Below are 22,841 nucleotides of genomic sequence, written 5' to 3' on the forward strand. Positions count from 1 at the left end.
ACCATCCCGTCCACCTGCTGTCCTTGCTCCTCCTGGCTGAAGGTAGGTCAGCCGACGGATTGCCTAGTCTATCCAATAGGATAACGTTTCATTTGGTTGAAATTCTTTACATATACACATGTATGTATTCTGTTTACAAAGTTTCATCACATGAAACTAAATTATGTCATTATGTATATTTTGAGGTCTAAGACCCCAATTTGTACTATGAAGAGTTGTTCTTTAAATGCTTAGTCTGTAGAGGTTTTATGTGATACTCGTAGATTTTCAAAGCAGGCCCCAACTTTAACTGAAGTCCTGTCAATACATCATTCCTTGTCATCAATAGCAGGGATTTTCCATCAATTTCCTATAATGGAAGCAGAGAGTAAAGCCAACATGTAAGTCCAAAAGTTCAAGGATAATGAAAAAAAGGAAGTTCAAAGGAAAACGCCCTACTACTGTCCACAAACTAAAAACATTCTTTTTTTTATTGTACCAAAGTGAATAAAAATGGGATTCTATCATGTTCATGCGCCCTCTTCTACTTTTATTTGTGAATTAAATACAATTTCTAGCTGGATCTTGTTTGCAAGATCACATCACAAATGTCACAGCTTTAAAAACTGATATCAAGTTTGGTGTGAGCCAAGTTTGGATGTTGCTTTGTCAAAGGAGTAATGAATGAGGCCTTCCATTTACAAAATATATAAAAGTTTATACAGAATTTGTGTGTCCTTAATTCCTAAACAACTCTCTAAGTTAGAACAAGCAGGCGTTATCTTCTTAATTTTACAAACCAATCGAGAAACTAATCTGTCGAAGAACAAGAATTTAGGACACGATGGCATAGGATAGGAACTCTCCTCTACCTATTGGCAAAGCACGTTCTTTTAACGCCCTTCTGTTTCTCTTGAAGCTTAAAACTTGCAAGTTGACCACAGATCTGAGGCATACAGCAGGGGAGGAGGAGGAAGGGTCAAAACAGGGGAGAGGGCATCCCTGGTGGTGCAAGGGGTTAAGCTCCGCACTATGAAGCAATCCGCAGCCTCTGTGGCACAAGTTTGATCCCCGGCCGACCAGGGAGCAACCCACATGGCAAGGCAGACCTCTCCTGTCTCGTTCGCTGCTCCCCTCAGCAGTGTATTTAGGTCAGTCTGCCTGTTCTGTTCCCCACTCTGTCTCCGGTGAATCCTCTCACCCCCTTCATCTCCGGCCTGTACCTCAGCTCTTGTACGCATAAATAAATAAATCTTTAAAACAAAACAAAACAGGGGAGAGAAGAGCACAAGAGACTATGGGTGATGGATCGTGGGTGCTTTGGTGATAGGAGAACTACAGGGACAGAACAAATACTGTCCAAATATTAACTATGATGTAAAGGGGAAAAAAGTATACATGTGTTGTTGTCCAGACCAATGGGGACCAGAGTCTTGGGTTTTCTGCAGTCTTGTCAGTCACAATGGACAGTGAAAAAAGATCCCATCCCATCCCATCCCTTTCTACCTCCCTGAAAATCAACCTCTCATACTGAGGGCCCTACCAGTCTCCCTTTTAATGGATCCCCAAGATTTCAAATAAGGCGGTGACGGGTGGAACACTTCCCACCACACATTTCCTCCCCTGGTCTGCTCAGAGTCCATTCCCCAAACCTTGAGGCACCCAACTAGATATCCTTCATTTCAGGTACCCTGAAGACTACAAAGCTCAGACTACAAAGCTTTGGGGTGAAATAAAAATGAAAGGGATGAGGACCCCAATTATAGAACAGCGGTTTGGGACTTTGAAAATGGAAGCACTGAGAAGAATGCTGAATGCCACCTGTGCATTGTGGTGAGAAGCTGTCTATAGTGGGGTAAGAGATGGACCAACTGTGCATAATTGTGAAGCCTAAACATAGCTTTTCATGATTCTATGCATGTCTGTGCCCACCTCCCCCACTGACAGACAAGGGGTGCAAGTACACAGTGTGTAGCTGCAACTTCATAAAACACTGACTCCCTCTTACTCCATCCCCATGTATTTTGTGAGGTTGTGAAAAATACGTGCCTTGTTCTGTCCAAGTGTGTAGGAGGAAGCACTGGGCTAGGTGACTGAACACCCCCTTTGTGACCTTAGGTAAGCCCCTTCCTTTTATCTCTTCAGTCGGTAATGTAGGGATTTGGGGTTCTGACAGGATGCCCTGAGATACTCTTGCAAATGCTCCCAGCCTACAAGTTACACACTCGCTTGTCTTTATTCCTCAACAGGACCATGGTTCTCATTTCACTGGTCAACCACATAACACAAACCAGAGCCAAAGGACAAGGAAGTACTTCCAACTAGTCTGCTGTGGTTTTGAGTTTTAGAAACTTTTATTTGGTAACTACTAGAAAACAAACTGTCTCACATTAACTTGCCAGAGAAGACTATTAAAAACTATCACACATAAAAAAGTAGTCAGTTGATAGGGCAAGACTAGAAAATTACTTAAGGAGCCAGGAATTGACTTCCCAATCAGAAAGTATTTTTTTTTTTTTTTTTCCTATTTAGGCAGCCTGTCATCCCCAAAGACAGTGTAAGACTCGCAGGTATGAGATTTGTCAAAGGAACAACTGTTGACATCTGAAGACTACAGTAGGGGTTCTGAAGGCAATGATTGTCGGGCCACAGGAATCTGAATCCAAGATTACTTCAAAGCTTATGCTTTATCTTACATACTGAATGATTCATTGGAATGCTTAAAAAAAAAAAAAACCCAAAAAACAGTGATCCCCTCTTTCCTCTGCTGTGGTTTGTTTGCATTTAACTTAATACACATTTTAAACAAGGCACCAGGGAGACAATACTGCTTTTATTTCTATACGAAAAGAAAACATCCTTGAATAACTGAAAGCAGAATTTTGAACCTCTGCTATGCAAAAAGTCCTTCTACAACTCAGCATTTCTGTCAAAGGCCCTGTATATATCCATGAAAAAGGCTTAAATTTGGATTTTACTTAGGACAAAACGGAAAAATCATATTTCATACACAGTTTGATTTTCCCTTTGTTCAGGAGCCACGCTGCAGTTCACATCAGACTAGGGTTGGTAAAATAAAGTTCCATCTGGAAACTCTCACTTAAAAAATTTCGAAATGAATATAATTCATACAGACAACAAAACTTTCCTCTTAAGCCATGACTACAGCAGCTCAGATGAATGAGTGCGGAATGGGACATAATGGAAATGTCAGATTGGGGGTTCAAGCAATACATAAACTGAACCTTGTTTCTGTAACCATGAAATTCTTGGGGGAGCCAAAATGTCACAGTTGGTGGTTTCTCACCCTTGAGCTTACAACTGTGGCCTGACATGACTCAGGCCCAGGGTTCAGCAATAACGGGGTTTATTTATAAAGGGGAGAGAGAGAGAGAAGTTGGGAGAAAGAGAGAGAGAAGTTGGGAGAATGAGGCAAGAATTAAGGCAAGGCCAGAAGCAACAGCAACGGTTTGAAGGTTAAAGGTAGAAGGTCTCGAAGGTCACAGAAGTCTCGAAGGTCTCTGTGAAGGTGTCTGCGTGGTGGCACCACAGCAATCAGTAACAGCAATCTGAAGGCCGGGGGGGGGGGGGGCAGCACTGAACATCGAACCAGTCAACACCAAAAGGCACCAAAAGGTGGTGCTGGATGAGTCAGGGGCCGGGACCAGTGTTACAGCTATACTAGGCATAGAGCCAACAGCAACCAGCTCTTTTAGACACACCTAGGACAGGGCCAGTGGCCAGTCAGCAGGTCATATCAGAGACAGAACTGGAGGTCAGGTTGCAAAGGCGTGGTGCCAGGGACGGGGTTCAGTGTTACAGTTCAGTGAAGGTCTTCTGATGAATCTGACTCCCTCTCCCACTGCCTCTTCCAGTCTCCAAGTTTCCAATTCTTTTTTTCCCCAGATCTCCTTTCTCCTCAAGCTCCCTCTAAGCTGGTTGGAACTTGGCTTAAATACCTCCAGGGTGCCTGCCTTTCAAACCTGATTGGTCCTTTTAGCTGATTGGCACCCTTGAGAGCTCCAATCATATTGGTCCTTTTACAATCCTGTATTTGCATAATGAACTGTAAGAAATGGGGTGTTTGGGGGTGCGGGGCGCCAATAGACATGCATTGAGGTTAGAGCAGGCTCCTGGGCTGGAGCTAGCCAGGAGCTGGCCTCAGTGTGGCCGGAGGCAAGCTACACCTAATAACCCTTCACCTGGTCTGGGTCTAATAATTTAGGGGGCCCTGCTTCTAGGTCCCTGTTTCAGTTTCCACAACTTACTGTGTGACCCTGGGTAAGTGATTTAACTTCTCCAAGCCTGAGTTTTCTTACTTGTAAAATGGAAATAAAATTTTGGAGATTAGAAATGATTCACAGGAGGCCTCTAAGGCAGCATCTGACATACAGCAGGTTCTCAGTGACTCCCAAGTGGGAATTTGTAGGCTTTGAAAGAAACGAGATGTATTCTCATTCCAACTCCAACTTCTGCTTCCTTTCCTGCCTGAAAGCCACTCTTTGCTAGAAGGATGCAGGCATATTTTTGTGAAATTAAAAAAGTTCAAAGTTCAAAGACCTAAGTCATTTATCTCATAAAACCTGGGATAGTTACTTGATTAAGAAAGCTAATCAGGGCCTCCCCGGTGGCGCAGCGGTTGAGAGCTGGGTTGCGAAGCTGCCCGCAGCCTCTGCAGCGCCAGTTCGATCCCTAGCCGCCAACTAGGGTCCCACATGGTGTGCAGACCTCTCCTGTCACCCGCTGCTCCCCTCAGCAGTGTACTTCATCAATCTGCCTTCTGCTCTCCTCTCTGGCTCTGGTGAATCCTCTCACCCTCCCGTGCTTCTGACTGTACCCAGTGCTTGCTTGTATAAATAAATAAATAAATCTTTTTTAAAAAAGGTAGCCCTAAACTTTTTTTTTTTAAAAAAAGCTAATCAATCACTTGTTACATGACTTTTAGAAAATACTTTGAGGCAAGTGAAATTCAAAATTTGCCCACCAGTATGGTATATGAGAATGAACATGAGACTGGAAACTGGAAGAGAGGTGTTAATAAGATTCTCCACGATGAACAACTCCTTTAGATTTCAGTCTATTTATTTAGTATAAATGAAGGGCTGAAAGTATGACCAGTTTCAGTTAAAGAAACAAAAAAACCCATGATTTTGTTTTGACTTTAATCATCACGTACACACAAAATCTTGAGATACTGTATTCATTTCTGTGTTAAGGAATAGTTATGTGTTCAGGAATAATCATTTGAAACTTTTCACATTGTGAATATTGTGTCAGAATAACCAAATTTTTGTTAAGCAATAATATTAAAAATGTTTGCATACTTAATATGTTCCAGCAAGTACCCATGCATTGCAGTATGGTTTAAGGATGACAGATGTAAATTTCAAAAAAAAAGGCAAGACCTTAGATCTAAAAATAAATGTGTAGGATCCACAGATTTTATAGCTCAGTAGATAAGCATGTGTTGTAGCATAAGACACCATCTTATTGCTCATTAGGTAGGGCCTGGGGCAAATTATTTAATCTCTCCAGGCCTCATTTCCTTATCTACATGAGGGGGAAAAAGTGGTGACTGTAATTCACAGATGAGATGAAAGGATTATTGAGATAACACATGTGAAGTAGATTCCAGAAAACTATCAGATTCAAAAGTCTCATAGGAAAGTCTCTCTGTGAAGGAACAAAGTAGCAACTCCCTCCCAGTGAGGGAGTTTTCTTTTTCTACTTCAGTCTTCCCACTCACATTTTCTAGAACTTTCTTTGTAACAACTCTCTTGCCATTCACTATCTGACTGCAAGTGGTGACCACCCTAAAGCCTGCCATTCTACTGCTTACAAAGGCTACAAATGTACCAGAAGAAGGAGGACCTGGGCTAGAGCTCAGGGACACAAAAGTGGAAAATCCTGTGTCCAATATGGGGGTCACATCACAGAAGGACTAGAATTCCCTGGATCTGCCCGCACAGTCAGTGGAAAAATTACCTCCTAAGAAGAGAAGATATTTTGAAAGTCATAGTGTGGCCTCCCAAACCACAGAGCCTCCTCCTTCAGATAGTTTTCGTTTTCTCTATTTATCCTGTTGATAAGGATCCCCCTAGACTTGTCTGTTTCTTGGCATTAGACAAGACCATTTGCACCTCTGCTAGTTGTTTGAATTTCTCCTCAGGTACCCCCTCATTTTCCAGGTTCTTGTCTGGGTATACCTAAAGAGCTAACTGATGATAAGCCTTTTCAATATCCGAGGAGAAAGCACTCTTAGTACTCTGTAGTCATTCAACATGTTTTTTTCAAAGGGCCTTTCTTCACTGAGTCACAGAGTTTATTTTCTGAAGAACTTCCAAATAATTATGAAAAGGGAGACAGTGAGCTACACAACTCTACACCAAGACCTTTTGAATCTTATCACACGGTTCTTGGAACAGTCCCTTCTTTATTTTTTTTAAGATTTATTTTTATTTTTATACAAAAGCTGGAGTACAGGCCAGAGGCGTGGGAGGGTGAGATGATTTGCCAGAGACAGAGTGGGGAGCAGAACAGGCAGACTGACTGAAATACACTGCTGAGGGGAGCAGCGGGTCCAACAGGAGAGGTCTGCCACACCACGTGGGATTCTCGCCAGCCGGCGGGGATCGAACCCTCACTGCAGAGGCTGCAGACAGCTTCACAGCGCTACGCTCAACCTGCTGCACCACCAGGGAGGTCCCAGGAACAGTCCCTTCTTGAGGAGAAATTCCTCTATAACAGTCCCTATCCCTCCTTGCCCTCCAAGCTTAGTGTGGGTGGAGTGACTGTGATCTCAACATCATCGGTCAGTGACTCTCAGCTGGTGCTGTGCCTGCCTTGTGTTCCTATTGGTAGACAATTTGGGGTGGATAACCTACATACTGAGGAAACTTCGCCTTGCTTGAAAAAAATCAATAGATAAGCATGTGTTGTAGCATAAGACACCAAGTAACTTGTTAACAAAGAGAAACTATGGATAAAGCTAAAAGAAGTCTTTACCTTATTTGTTAAATAATCAGAAGCAAAATGGATCTCGCACTAATCAGTTGCAAGATTCATTTTGACTCACTGTGAGGGCTAATGCCTTCTGTGACTCAATGTATCCTCCAATGTTATTCAGTATTTGCTCCTTGAACAAAGTGGGTGATAAAGGTGCTCTATTAAACATCTAAAAAATCTTTTTACACATTTCTGATGAAGGCAAAAGAATGAAATCCACTTCATGAAATGAGGAAACTGGATCACAGACATGTCTGCCTAGATTTAAAAAAAGAATAGACTTAGGGAACAAAATTGGAAGTGAAGGCTTCCCACGTATGGTTAGATAAGACGTCTTCAGTTCATCTTTTCATGTTGAACGCCTTTTTGCAATCTATCTCTGGACTTGAGAATAAAACCAAATAGCAGCATCAAAATAGCAAATTTGTTGTAAAAATGGATTTAAATATCAAATGTACTAGGGGCTGCTGGTTGCTCCTTTGCAAGGATACACAACTACGCACTTGCCAGACTCCCTTGCAGGCTAGTATAGTCACACGACTACACTTTGACTGACCGCATGTGAAGGGATGAGGTGCAGCTGTCAGGCTTGGCACTTCCAGCTATCCACACATTTTCCTCCTTGCCCTTTACCATGACACCTACTGGATGCCAAAGCCCAGATGATTTTGAAAGCTTCTGGCTCTTGAAGCAGAACATCCCCACCATCTCATCCTATTCATATGGACAAGAAGTAAACTTCTACTATAATTTAGCCATTGCTCTAATACACCAACCACTTCTACAACTTCTTTACTTTTAAAAATGACTCCTATAATGTCATTAGCCAGCAAGAGTCCTAACCCATTACACTAGAAGTCCAATATCCCATTCTCTCTCTCTCTCCTCACTCCCATTATATTCACTTTTTCATTTCAGCTCCACTTTCTCTAGCTTATGAGTGCCCTTCAGACTCTTCTGTACTAAGTCTGAACCTCTTAATTGACCTTTGAACTAATTTTTAACATGCAAGCTCTCTTAGGTTATCAGCTTTCCATGTACCCATGCCATGAACCCAAGAGCAATCTAGAATTTAGCTTCTTTCTCTTACACTTGGTGCAGTTGGGGAGAAAAAAAAATCAAGAGACCATGAATAAAAAACACTATATATGCACAGTGTACCAATCTCAGCTGGGCCGACAGTATACTACAACAGTTCTTTTATCTATCTCTGATCAGTTCCCTCTCCCATTCTCCTTGGTGGCCATTCTTAACTTCTCTTCTCTAGTTCTTCATTACACCTCTACCCACCCCTTCTACTCCAAGCAGAGGGGCTTGCCACTTGTTCAGCAAAAGAAACAGAAGCTGTCAGGAATTTTCTTAATGCTCCTGAGGACGAGGGCAATCTCAGCTATGTCTGCACATCTCACCTATGTTCCCAGCTCAGAGAAAGATATCCCTGTCTTGCTGAGAACTAATCCGTATATATTCATTTTTCAAAATATTTTATTCACTAAATTGAACCATCATTATATTATGAATGGTATTACATTTTTTAAAAGATTTGTTTTACTTACTTATACATACAAGAGCTGAGGTGTAGGCCAGAGGTGGGGGTGTGGGGGGAATGAGAGGATTTGCCAGAGACAGAGTGGGGAGCAGAACAGGCAGATCTACTGAAATACACTGCTAAAGGGAGCAGCAGTCGAGACAGGAGAGGTCTGCTGCGCCATGTGGGTTAGGTCCCTGGCCGGGGATCAAACTCGTGTTGCAGTGACTGTGGATAGTTTGACAGTGCTGAGACTCAACCCCTCACGCCACCAGGGAGGCCCTGACATTACACTTTTTAGTGTTACATGGCAATACAAACACCACACACACAACATGGTCTAGATCACTTAATTATTTCTAAGCGTTCAAATCAGCAATATTAATTACATTCACAATGTTGTGCAACCATCACCACTATCTCTTTTTTTGACTCTTGCATTATCTCCAAAAAAAAAAAACCAAAACTACAATAATTCCCTACTTCACCCTCCCTCCCAACCACACACATAAATGGAAACATACAAATACTTGCCTGGCTTATTTCACTTAGCAATGTTTTCTGAGCTCATCCATACTGTAGCATGTTTCAGAACGTTATTCCTCTTTATACTTGAATAATACTCTATTGCATGTGTATACCACATTTTGTTTATCCATTCCTCTGTTCATGGCTACTTGGGTTATTCCCACCTTTTGGTTATTGTGAAAAATACTGCAATGAACATCAGTGTACAAGTAGCTGTTTGGGTCCTTCTTTACACTTCTTTTGGACAGAATTTCTGAGTTACACGGTAATTCTTTGCTTAACATTTTGAAGCACTGTCAAACAGTTTCTACAGTAGCCATACCATTTATATTCCTACCAGCAGTGTACAAAGGTTCCAATTTTTCCATATCCTTGCCCTTCCATAGTTTTTGATATCCCTTTTCTTACCCTCAGGGAATCTGTTACATTTAACAACTCTCAATTTCTTTCAATTTTAGCTTGTCCAATTCTTCTGGCAACTTTCCTGAATGTAAATATGTTTGAGTGTCTGCTCTAGCAACTGGCTCTCCCTCAGGTAAGGTCTCTTTTTGGTGCCAAGCAAACCAGTCTGTCCGTTCTCTGGCCCTCTCCCTATCTTCCTTTCTTATACCTTCATGCCCTGCTGCAAACCTCTAATTCCAAGTTACTTGGAGTTCTCAAGATGAACGGTGTAACTTCATACCTCCTTGCATTTGTATCTGATCCTCCCTCTGCCCATAATCTTCTGTTCTTTCTCTAAATGGTTCTCATAACTAAGATGGCCTTATTAAAGTAATGAGTAAGATAATAATAAATGAGTAAAATGATAATGAGGATTATTTTACTGCAATAGTTTTTTATGTATTTTAATGTGTGAGAAGAAGCTATAATAACTGTGGAAACAACTGAACAAGCAAATGAGTCAGACATGTACTATCTTATAATGTCTTATAACTGTTGTTATTTCAAATGATGATTTAAACAACCATTTCAGATTCTCGGTTTATAGAAAACTATTGTATTTCAGTAACAAACTCAAGAGGTTCTTTCCTTATCAGTTTTGCTTTCAAGTCTCATGACTATTTTTTTTTGTATTGTTAGCCTTGCCCATTTGCTTTTTCTTTCAACTCTTCAAAAATTTTATGGACTGAAAGGACACATTCACAGAGTTAGAGTTGCCACCTCCCCTGCTGACAATGCTATAAAAATTTTTAAGCACTTCAGAAGGCTTCAATGGCTAAGACATGTCAGGTGTCAATGCACTCTTAATATTTTCAGTACTTGATATTGTTAAATACTGGTAGATAATAAAATTGATTTTATGAAATTTATCTAAACTCCAATTTGTGGGACATTAACTCATCTAATTCCGAGCTGGACTAAACACACAGCTAATGAAGCTTAAGTTTTGCCTTAACAGTTTTGTAATTTTTTTCCCCAAGGAGGGCTCTTAAAATTGGATAAGCCTAGGGCTCCACAAAAGCTGGATTTGTCCTGCGTCTAATTAGAAATATCCACGTAGAGTAGCTACAACTGAAATCCATGTGTTCAGGGCTGCTCTGTGGGCCTCCCTGTTTTACTAGTCCACTTAATCTCATTTGTGCTACTTCTATTTATTAAGTCAGTGGCCTTAAAAATATATCCAAACTTAGCCATAGCCATCCGAAAGATATGCAATCTTTTTGTTCCAAATGAGTGACTTGAACCACTAGTTGAGCACTTCAGAGTTAGATATGGTTGTTAGTCATGTGGTCTGGGGGGAGGGAGGAGAGAGTAGTGTAAAATGAATTTGTCACAATGAGTTGTGCGTTTTTTGTCATGACACTGACAAAAAAATTATATATTATAGAGAGCTATCATTTTCTTTCCTTTTTTTTTTTTTTTAAGATTTATTTATTTATTTACACAAGCACTGGGTACAGTCAGAAGCGCGGGAGGGTGAGAGAATTCACCAGAGCCAGAGCAGGGACCAGAACAGGCAGACTGACGAAGTACACTGCTGAGGGGAGCAGCTGGCATGGCAGGAGAGGTCTGCGCGCCATGTGGGACCCTCACCGGTGGCCGGGGATCCAAACGGCGCTGCAGAGGCTGCGGGCAGCTTCGCAGCCCAGTGTTCAACCGCTGCGTCACCAGGGGAGGCCCAGAGAGCTATCAGAGAGTTCTCTCTCTGAGGCTAGTCAGAGAGTTCTCTCTTAAAAACTAAAGCTCTTAGAAAAGTAAAATTGCTCAGTTACTTGTGACTCTTGAAAACCAAGCAAGCCAGATCCCTCAGCAACTGCTGATTTTTTATCATCTAGTCACATCAATTCAACTGTGCACCTACAACTTTAAGTGGTTTTGCGCTTTATGCTGTGCATCAAAATAATACTTCATGAGGGCTAGTTCCAAGAGAACCCTTGACTCTTAAAAGCAGGAGCCTGAGCAATATTCTGCTGCAACTCCACATGCACTGAGTCCTAGAAAGGCAAACTCTCCAGCATCCCTCAGTGACCATGAGACAATCAGGAGGAAAGGAACCGGAAGTCATGACTCTCATTCATGCCCTTCATGAACAGATCTGTCTGCTGACAGACACTTAGGAAAACAGCTACCGCCCTATCCTGAATGTTGCAAAGGGACAGATGGACAGTGTGGTCATGGCTGCCTTTTCACAGCATGGTTCCCCCTGCTGCTTGCACATCTGAGCCAGTGAACCCTCTGGAACACCATGTTAATGAGGCCCGTGGGCTAGCCTCTACACATAACAGGTACAACCCTGAAGACACAAGCCACAGGTGAACTTGTAGGAGAGTGACATCACCAGTCATAAAACAGAGATACAACCAAATCAGTAATACAACTGAAAACACACACACTGTTGGTAGTGGGTCACTTGGGGTGAGCGGGGAGAAGTGGGGAAGAGGCTGGACTGGATCTTAAGGCTTCCCTCCTGACAGAACTTTTGGCTTGTCATTCTGGCTCACGCATAGCCAGAAGAACTTGATGGAGGAAACAGGACCGGAGGGAAGCGTCATGGAGATGACCGTCACGTGACAGTGTGCCCGCATAGAGAAAAGGAGGTGATGCAGAGATCACAGCTTAATCCAGCTGCCTCTCCACAACTCGGGGACATGCGCCATCATTTCTGCCCTTCGGATAAATCTCACTCAGTGGCCTGGCATCTTCTAAGGGGGCAAGATGCTAGAAAGCCACATCTGAGTCTGGTTGCTACAGCAACAGAGTATCCGGTTACATGCTGCCGGATCAACCACGAAGATACACACTCTCCTGAAAGCCAGTCCATCTGAGGGTGAACATGTCTGGCATCAACATTTGTACCTTATGTACCAGTCGGCTTAGGCTGCAATTTATAACGAGACATCATTGATTGGGTGGTTGAAACAACAGACATTTTTTTCCTCACAGTTTTAGAGGCGGGAAATCCAACAGCAGTGTCCACATGGTTAGGCTCATAGTGCGGGTCCTTTCCCTGGCATGCAGAAGGCCACCCTCTTGCACCCGTACATGGCAGAGAAAGAATAAGCTCTCCGGTCCCTTCATTTTAGAGAACGAATGGTATGAGGGCTCCACCCCCTGACCTCACATAAATTGAAGTACCCCCATCCCACCACTTAATGCCATCATTGGGAGTTAGGTTCCAATATATGAATTGGGGGAGGGGGGCACATTCATTCAATCCATAACAGTGAGGAAACTTAGCTCCCCATCATTGGAAACTGGGTTATCCTTTCTGGACCTGACTTCTCCTAAGGTGATTTAGGGGATGCTCTCCATCCCCACCCTACTTCCTTGCAATGGCAGGACAAAGCCTTCCCTGAAGATATTTAAGGGTATGGCCCTTATTGTTTCTCAGCTGCTGAGACCTAGAAGGATCCTGTGTTTGGATGGGGGTGGCCTGCTGTCTTCCCATCTGGGATACTCTGGGTAAGTGACTATGGACCCCTTAACGTTCATTGCCAGGAAGATCCTGGGAGGTGGAAACACAGTAGGCCTCTGAAGCAGAGTGATGGAAGACATTGGCTAGCACTCTAGGGGATCCTGGTCCTCTGTCCTCATGAAAATCACAGCTGCTACTCGTTTTATCAGCTTGGGCCTGGCTGTTGATTCCCTCCTCGCTTTCTTACCTCCTTGAAGAAGAGGAAAATTATAAGAATTTCACAGCAGGAGAAAGACTGGGATCCTACCCAGAGAAAAACTCAAGGCAGGCTCTTTTCCCCAAGCACCATCCTTTTCATGAGAATGCAGGAACTCGAGCTTCTGGACCACACTGGCAAAACTCCAGTCTCTTAGAAATTCATTTCTTAGGTTTCCCAAGTTGGTTCCCTTTTGCCTCACCGTCCCTGGTGCCAGAGTGATGTCTTCCCTTGGAGAAAGGGCCTACTCTGGCCCAAGCTCAGAGCTGGCCCAGCTCCATTTCTGCACAGAATCTGGGAGGGTCCTAAGAACAGTGCCCTCCCCCCAACTTGCGTTATCTGCATTGGAGGGTCTCAGCAAAACCTCAATCTAAAGAACACTTTCAGTCAGCTGGGACTATGGCCAGGAGACCTTTTAGCGAGGTCCTTCTTGTTGTTAACCTTTCACGATATTATTTAAATTTAATTTTAGAAACAAGTTACTCAATTGCAATGACACAAAGGGACATTATACTATTAAAAACCCAAATAAAATATGTTCCAGCTGATTGACCTTCCACTTTCCAACCTGAGATGTCTGCCTCAAAATTTTTATTACAAAAATTTCCAAGGACAGGGGGCCTCCCTGGTGGCACAAGGGGTTAAGCACTGCACTATGAAGCAAACCGCAGCCTCTACAGCAAAAGTTCAATCCCCAGCCAGCCAGGGAGCAACCCACATGGCGCAGCAGACCTTTCCTGTCTTGCCTACTGCTCCCCTCAGCAGTATATTTCAGTCAGTCTGCCTTTTCTGTTCCCCACTCTGTCTCTGGTGAATCCTCTCACCCGCTGCGTCTCTGGCCTGTACCCCAGCTCTTGTATGCATAAATAAATAAATCTAAAAAAAAATTTCCAAAGACAAAGCTGGAAGACTATTATAGTAAATACCCATATTCCCACCACCTATATTCGACAAATAACATTTTCCATGATTTTATTATGTCTACCCATCTACTTATCCCTCTATCCAATTCATAGTCCATAGTTTGATGCCTTTCAAACTAAGTTGTATACATCACTATAATTCTCTCCTAAAATACTTCAACTTACATACCCTTAATAGTTTAATATTTTTTATAGCCCTTTTCTACTGAGGGTAAAATTTACAGGTTGGTCATACATAAATGTGAATCATTTGCACATGCATTTGCAGTCACAAAAGCAGATACCTTTATGTGGGTCTGCTAAACTTAAGCGGCCTGTTCAGCTGCCATTATGGTTACCTGCAGTTCTGCATTCCTATACAAAGGTCAGAACTGCCCAGTCACAGTCATATGAGTCAAACCTTACAAGGTGTTTTTTCAAATCCAATCAAGAGCAGAAAGCTTGATCACGCTGGGAAGGGTATGCATCACGAGGTATGACTGGGAATGCCTGGGGTGCCGAGGACCGATATATGACAAGGGACCCCAGAAGCTGACCAGTAAAATGCCTTGTTGATAAGATTAGGACCATGGCCAAGGGTCTGGGGTCCAGTTTCAATTACAACTCGGTCATCAAGCTGATAATATGGTCAGCAGACATTCCTGAGTTTCACCCATCCTTTTCTCCTTGTCCTCCTAACCCACGTAGCTGATGCTGTATGATTAGTCTAGCAATAAAAATGGCCAGAATCTTGCTCTCAGCAGCATCCTGCATTATGTAGCCTGCGCCACGACTCCTGTGTCTTTGTCAGTGTGGTGTTGCCCAACGCAACACCTTTACCCCAAGCCCACAGAGCATCGCCGTCAGCCAGAAAATCACTCCCCTTCCTAATCACTCCCCACCTATCCACAAGCAACTGTTGTGGTTTTTTCCTACCATTGATACATTTCCTGATCTCAGTCTTTATCAAAATAGAACTGCTGTGGTCTCAATGGTGTCTCCCCAAATAGTATGCTGAAACCTTACCCCTAAGGGACATTCAGCATAACAGCGATGGTACTAGGAGGTGGGGCCTTCGGGAGGTGATTCAGTCATGAGGGCTGTACTCTCATGAATGGGATTAGTGGCCTTTTAAAGGAGGCCCCAGAAAGCTTTGTTATGCCTTCCGCTACATGAAAACACAGCAAAAGACAACTATTTGGCCTCCCTGGTGGTGCAAGAGGGTTAGCACAACACTGTGAAGCTATCTGTAGCAACTGCAGCACAAGTTCAATTCGCAGCCAAGGAAGTGGCCCACATGGCACAGTGGACCTCTCCTGTCTCGCCCACTGCTCCCCTCAGCAATGTATTTCAGTCGGTCTGCCTGTCCTGTTCCCCACTCTGTCTCTGGTGAGTCCTCTCACCCCCCTGCACCTGTACCCCAGTTCTTTTATGTATAAATATATAAAAAATAAATCTTTAAAAAAAAAACAACTATTTAGGAAGATACCAGCCACCCATCCTGTTGGCGCTTTAATCTTGGTCTCTCTAGCTTTAAGAATTGTAAGAAATAAATGTTTGCTGTTCATGAGTCACCCAGTTTATGGTATTTTTGTTATAGCAGTTACAGGGTAATAAGACAGGAACTGTTAAGTATGGTCTTTTTGTGTAACGCTTCCTCGCTCAGCATGTTTTGAGTGCCAATCAAACTGTTGTATGTATCAGTAGTTCATTCCTTCTTATTACTGGGTAGTATCCCATTGTGAGATTTTACCAATGTGTCCAGTGTACTAACTGGACACTTAAGCTTCCAGTTTGGGACAATTATAAGATTTATGAATAGATCATGAATATTCTGCATAAAGATAAGCTCAAGTTTGTAAAATTCCTTTGCAGACATGTTTTCACACTTTTGGGGAAATACTCAGGAAATGAAATTGCTGGCTCCTGGGGTAGATGCATGAGTGTTTATTTTACACTCCCCCAGTGATGCAGGAGCATGGGGTTGCTCCACACCCTCACGTCCATGTGGATTTATCCATCTTTCTAATTTTAGCTGTTTTGGTGGGTGTGGAGTGATTTCTGCTGCTATTTTGGCAAACCCTCCAAATTAACAAGAAATATATATATACAAGGATCAGGATGAAGGAAATAGTGATTGAAGGAGGGCTAGAGATCACCATAAATGATGATAGTAAAATTCACCAATCCAAACCCAGTTGAAGAGAAAAGAAACAGCTAAAGGGAGGTGAAAGCCACAGTCAGACACATCTGCAGTTTATAGTTCTGTCAAGCATATTACAATATTAGAAAAGTAAATTTAGGACTCAGAAAACTGCAGACTTCCTTAGGGTAGGAACCCTACTTCCCTACAGAGCTCGTTTGCTGTGGCCACAAAGTGCTCCCCCAGTTTGCTTTCTTAAGGTCAAAGCCCCTTCAGTACCAGCCTTGAGCCACTTCAGCCTGAAAAATGGAGTCAGCAATCACCCAGACAATTGGAAGGAATCCCCTGCTCCTCCCTCCTTATTTCCAGTAGGAACCCTGGACCTGAGAGATGGGAAGTAACATTTTGGGGGCATCAACACCATGCCAGGCCCCACCCTTGGCACTGGGCACGCGCTATGCTTCATCCTCACAACACCAACCTATCAAGTGAGGCACTGACAATCTCATGGTATAGATGTGAAACCAAGATTCAAAGATAACTTGCCTGGGGCCACACAGAAGCAGAAGCAGGATTTGACTCTGAATCCTGTTTTCTGTCCACCCCACTTTGCTAAGCACTGCAAGGCAAACTGGAGGAAGTTCAGTAGCTGAGTTGGTGCCGAGGCCAGCAGTAGACAGTGCTCAGGCCTTTCAGACCTGCCTCCTTTTCCTGTCTTTTCTGTTCTCTAGTGTGTTTGTGTTGAAGGTCTGGCTGTTACATCTTTCAGAAGAAGCGGGTGTGAATAACCTTCAGCCCTCTCCTCTGCAGTGGCTACTGTGTCTCAGGCTTGCATTTCTTTCTTGCAGGAAGGAGGCATTAATTTGTTGCTTTTTTTCTCCCCATCCCCACCTACCTCGGTTTCTTAGGGCCTGGTGTGACCATATACAGGACACACAGAGACCCTCACTGATCCTCTCCCTCCTCATTCCCATCTGCTCCCTCTGAGGAAGGGAGGGAGTTGTGTTCATCATGTTTCTCTTGAGCCATTTACCTGCTCCTGAAAAGCACTAGCTTGCTCCTCAAATCCCGCTGTTCGGAAATAGTTGACGACATCCATCACCGCCCAGTCTGCAGGATCAGGGGGTCTCCCATTCTCCATGGAACTGCAAAACACAAACCCAGACTGTTGTCATGGCAGAGCATGTATGAGCGAGAGCACAGGCTCACTACTCAGGCCCAAAGCAGGCCTGGGCCAGCTGGCTGGAAGCTCGGCCCTCTCCTCCCTCATAGGCCCAGATCCCAGGTACTTCCCTCGGGGTCATAAGCATCCTTGTGTTTCTTAGGTTGGGAAGATTATAACTCTTATTGGCTCAGTCACTGCTTTCCTAAGAAAACATTAGATCTTTCAAATAAAGTATTTCCTCAGGAACTGTTTTCTTTTATCCAGGGATACAAAGAATGGCCCAGTGACTTCTGGGGGCCCATGGTATATTCATACTCCTGAGTTAGAAACAGTGGACCTTTTAAATGTACCACCTTTCCCCTCCTCATCCCCATCTCCACACGGCCAGGGAGAAAGCCACTTCTGGCTATGTTGTCCCCTTTCACAGCTCCGGGATGTTCTACGTGCTTATGATTCCAGCCACTAACAGGGCCTCTCTTTTGCCTCTACCTTATAAAATCCTACCATTCCTACCAGCTAAAATTCCACTTCCTCTGTGAGGTATTTTCTGGCTCCACCAGGTAAATGTTTTAGCTGTCACCTCCTCTCAACTGAAGAACTCCATTCAAACTTCCATTTCCACACCGGATTATATACTCTGCTTATTTGACAATCTTTAGACTGTCCACGAATATAGGAGATGTGGGTTAGGGGTACATATTTGGGGCCAGGTCACTTCTCTTTTTTTCTTCTTTCTTTTTTTTTTTTTTTTAAAGATTTATTTATTTATTTATTTATTTATTTATTTACTTTTATTTATACAAGAACTGGGATACAGGCCAGATGCGCGGGAGGGTGAGAGGATTCACCAGAGACAGAGCGGGGACCAGAACAGGCAGAACGACCGAAAACACTGCTGAGGGGAGCTGAGGGGAACAGCGGGTGAGACAGGAGAGGTCTGCCGCTCCATGTGGGTATCTCCCTGGCCAGCTAGGAATCGAACCTGTGCTGCAGAGGCCATGGACAGCTTTACAGTGCTGCGCTCAACTGCTGCGCCACTGGGGAGGCCCATCTCACTTTGTTATTTCTAATTTCAAGCACATCATTAGTGCTCAAATGAGCAGATGATGAGCAAGCATTTGTCTGAAAAGGGTCTACGTGGAATCTGCCTCACTGACTGTAGAGGGCAGGGATGGGAGGGAAGTGGTCAAGGGGAGAATGACAAGGACCTACAGCTACTTTGTCTTATTTCTATGTTTCAGGAATAGTTATCCGGATTTCTCTATAGCACATCCAAGGTGATTCTTCCAGAGTGTAAATTAAATCACATCATTCTCCCACTTAAAATTCTTGAAATGTTCCCATGGCCTTAAGATAAAAGTGCATATAGCTTAGCTTGGTTTAAGACAGTTCCTTAGGACAAAGCATAGATTGGGAAGAAGCTAGGAAGTGCCTCCTAGCTCTCCATGGAATACAGTGGTGAGCAAAACAGACATGGTCCTTACTTTGTGGACTGATAAAGTGCTTAGAAGTGCTTTTCCATTTGGCCAACATTGCTCAGTAATCATACAACCTGATGTTCCACTGTACACAGCTGTGGCGGACCATACTGGGGTGGTATAAGGGCCAAAGGGAGGCTTTCCTGTGGAAGTATTTTTTTTTTAAATATTTATTTATTTATGCATACAAGAGCTGGGGTACAGGACAGAGATGCGGAGGGTGAGAGGAGACAGTGGGGAACAGAACAGGCAGATTGACCGAAGTACACTGATGAGGGGAGCAGCAGGCAAGTCAGGAGAGGTCTGCTATGCCATGAAGGTTGCTCCATGGCCGGCCGGGGATGGAACTCATGCTGCAGAGGCTGCGGATTGCTTCATAGTGTGGTGCTTAGCCCCTTGCACCACGAGGGAGGCCCAGAAGTTTCTCTTGAGGTAAAAGCAGCGCAAGTATGAAGAAGTCAGGTGAAGATTATTCCAAACTCTGTGTCAGAAACACATACAACCCAGGGACAATGCAGGTCAGGAAGGTGCCAAGCAGGATGCTGCATTGTGTCTGTGAGCAACGGCGACTTGTTAAATCTATAATGGGGGCGACCTGATCAGATTTACATTTTGAAAAAGAGAGTCTCGTAGTTGGACAGGGGGAGAAAGTAACATCAGTGAGCAGTCTATTACAATTATCCAAACAAGAGATCATGGTGAACATGGCGAACCCAACAAGAGTGGGGTGCCGATTTAAAAGATATCGGATAAAATCAGCATGACTTGGTGGTGGAGAAGACCCAGGGAACAAAGGAGAAGGAAATGTCATGGAACTGGACGGATGGTGGCAACTTCACTTAGATGGCATGGCCAGTCTTAGTGGGAAATGTTGAAATTTGAGGTAACATCTCTATCCAAATGGAAATTTAATGTGGGACATGAGTCAGGAGCTCAAAGCAGATGGATGAGTGGGATACAGGTACATTTGGGAGGCATTTAGATGGTAGCTGAAACTCTGGGGAAGGAGAGAACTGAGCTTAGAATAACCTTGGAGGAGCTCAACATTTAGTGAAGGGTGAAAGCTTTCATGCTGCTCTCAATGGAAATGAAATTGCCCGGATGTTGAAAGTATGGAAAGTCTGGCTGTACTTCTGCCTCACCCCCAGCACAATATTTTGTTCTAGAAGGAATTTAAAATACTTGATTATAGCACAAACTTCTATCCTAGCTAAAGAAAAGGGACTAATCAATAACGTGAGTGATCAATAATTTCTCAACACCACACTAATTTAAAAACATCTAGGGTCAACACTTACTTAGACTTAAGAAAATACTTAATGTGCTTTTCCATTTGGGCTTAAAGATTGTTAATCTATAAACATTTCATGCCTGGGTACACACACTTGTGGTGTGACTGTGAGTGTGCGCGTGCGCACGTACATACCCGCACCCACACCATTCTATTGTTTAACAGGCAATATGTATGGAGGGAAAAAAAATCTATCACCTTAGCATTTTCACACATGAACTATATACTTTATTATTTTTTTAAAAGATTTATTTTTATACAAGAACCAGGGTACAGGCCAGATGCGTGGGAGAGTGAGAGGATTCACCAGAGACAGAGCAGAGACCAGAACAGGCAGACTGACTGAAACACACTGCTGAGGGGAGCAGCAGGCGAGACGGGAGAAGTCTGCTTTGCCATGTGGGATTCTCGCTGGCCAGCCGGGATCGAACAGGCGCTGCAGAGGCTGCGGACAGCTTCACAGCTCAGCACTCAACCGCCTGCGCCACCAGGGAGGCCCATGAACTATATACTTTAAAATCAAAACTAAATGGGTTTTAAAATATTATCCACAGGCTGGGATTTTTCCATCAATCTCTTAGCATAAGCAATCTCGAGCTGACACTTGGGCCTCTTTTCAAGGTACCATTTCTCTTCCTTGCTTAAGATGGGCTTCAAGAATGTGTAGAAAGGAGTTCACTGTTCTAATAAATCTTTTAAGTTTTCTAATCACCTCACTTTTAGCAGTGAGCACAGAGTCTCATTGGATAAACTTTGAAGTGCCTCAGAAATATCTGATTCAACCTCATTGTGCCTGACTTCAGTTAGCTGCCTTGCCTTGCAAAGAATAGTTACCTAATTGTAATAACAAAATAGGCTACACTGTAATTTTAGGAAGGGGACTTTCTTGATTCTTATTGCTAGAAGGTGACACATCACCTCCATATCCTGCAGTATACCTGAGCACTAGCATTACCACAGAGAATAAAGACAGCAAAACGGCGAGCAGTGTACCATGAAGAACAGGAGCCCTGTGGGACTGAGCTTCCCTTGCACGCAGGGTGACAGGATCCAAGCAGAAGAAATGAGTGGTTAGATACCAATCAATGATTTAATGATTAATCCACCCAAATTAAAGTCTGGTAGTCCAAGAAAGAAAATTAAACAAAATAGAAAAAAAAATCACAGTATTAATACGACCACTCATATCCTGAAAGACAAACTCCATCTTTCTTCATCTGTAGCTCTCCAGTACCTAGCACAGGAATGAGTGGCACAGTTGATACACTGTGGAGTCAATACATTGCAGAGATGTGGTTTATAGAGTTTTAGAATCTACAATATGGTTTTCACACACTGCCCAGTATCAGTCTCCCACCTTGTGACCTGGCTGTGGTAACTTGTTTTATAGAACTAAGACTGAGAAAAGCCAAGAAAGCTAAGAAACTCACCCTAAACCACCACACAGTAGATAAAGTCAGGATTAGATTCCGTGTGTGTTTAGAAAGGAGTTCTGATAAATCTTTCAAGTTTTCTAATCAGTTACTTCTAGCGGTGGGCAGAGTCTCATTGGATAATGCCTCAGAAATATCTGATTCACCCTCACTGTGGCTGGTTATATATATAGATCTAGATATAGATCTAAAAGTATACTGTCTAAAGGTATACTACTAAAAGTATACTGTCTTCTCAGTAATGCATTAGATGCAGGGCTACAGGGATAGGAATGCACAGTCTCTGCCCTCAAGAAGCAGGCAGTCTGGGGAGGGGAAGCAGTTGCGTAAGCAGAAAATTTTAAGTCCTGTTGGAATGGAGGGTGGACAAGTCCATTACAGACACATCCCAGAAGGGCAGGATAGGTCTGCCTGATTAGGACATTTGAAGATTTTCAACAGCAATTCTGAAAGGCATCTATTGCTACTGCTTCTCATAGACGCTAGACTATTTAGAGAGGGATCCTTATTTGAGAAGGGATGACTTACAGAGGCAGATGTAGGCAGACACACAATGCCACTTCTAGGTTGTTTATGTTAAGGTGTGACAGATGATATTGCCTGGCCCTTACGAGAAAGCCGGAGAGGATCCAAGGCAACATGGTCATGTGGGGCTGGGGAGGGGGGTAAAGAGAAGGTAATCAAAGTGCCATGGCCGGATAATATCTGACATGAGACCATTTCACAGGATGAATTTAAGCGTCACCCTTCCCCACTGAGAAACTCATATATCTCCTCTAGAACTGCTATTTGTGGCCAAACTGAGACACTTTATTTCTTTATAAGTGGATTATTCTCTCCAAAGCTTTTGTTATAACTTGTGCATGTCAGATTCCAGAAGAATTTAAATGGCACTGTTTAAAACACCTCCCAGATGGTGGTTCCCTTCGTGGCAGCTAATTTTGCACTGATGAAATGAGATGGCAGATATAAAATTCCCATTATCACTTGATAGCTATTCACGATCATTGTAACAAAATGTTTCTTAAAATATAACGTATAAAGTTGATAAATTCATAAATAATTTTTCATGCATGGAATCTAAACTACTCACATGTATTTATTTTATTACAATACTACAACAAAATTAACAAGAAATGAAGGGCAGAATTTGTCTACAATTCCACACTTAATCAAATCAGTGCTTCTATTTAACCCAGTCACCTTTTAGTCCTCATGCATATGGTTAGGTACATCGTATATTGACAGAAATTATATCATGCGTGAATAATTCACAC

At 43.1% G+C, this 22,841-nt stretch overlaps 1 protein-coding gene across 1 annotated transcript in view; it reads right to left on the reverse strand.

Moving 5' to 3' along the window:
* Window positions 1–205: 205 nt before the first annotated feature.
* SAMD13 (sterile alpha motif domain containing 13) overlaps window positions 206–22,841 on the reverse strand; it is a gene marked incomplete at its 3' end in the record, with an annotated part of 39,192 nt that continues 16,556 nt past the window's right edge. The window contains exons 2-3 of the mRNA XM_084243752.1: window positions 17,231–17,342; window positions 206–349 (exon numbers count right to left, since the gene is read on the reverse strand). Coding sequence (XP_084099878.1) covers window positions 206–349; window positions 17,231–17,342 — 256 coding nt within the window. The remainder of the gene's footprint in view (window positions 350–17,230; window positions 17,343–22,841) is intronic.

Source organism: Talpa europaea (genome assembly GCF_964194135.1).
Source record: "Talpa europaea genome assembly, chromosome: 9".
Lineage (NCBI taxonomy): Eukaryota > Metazoa > Chordata > Mammalia > Eulipotyphla > Talpidae > Talpa > Talpa europaea.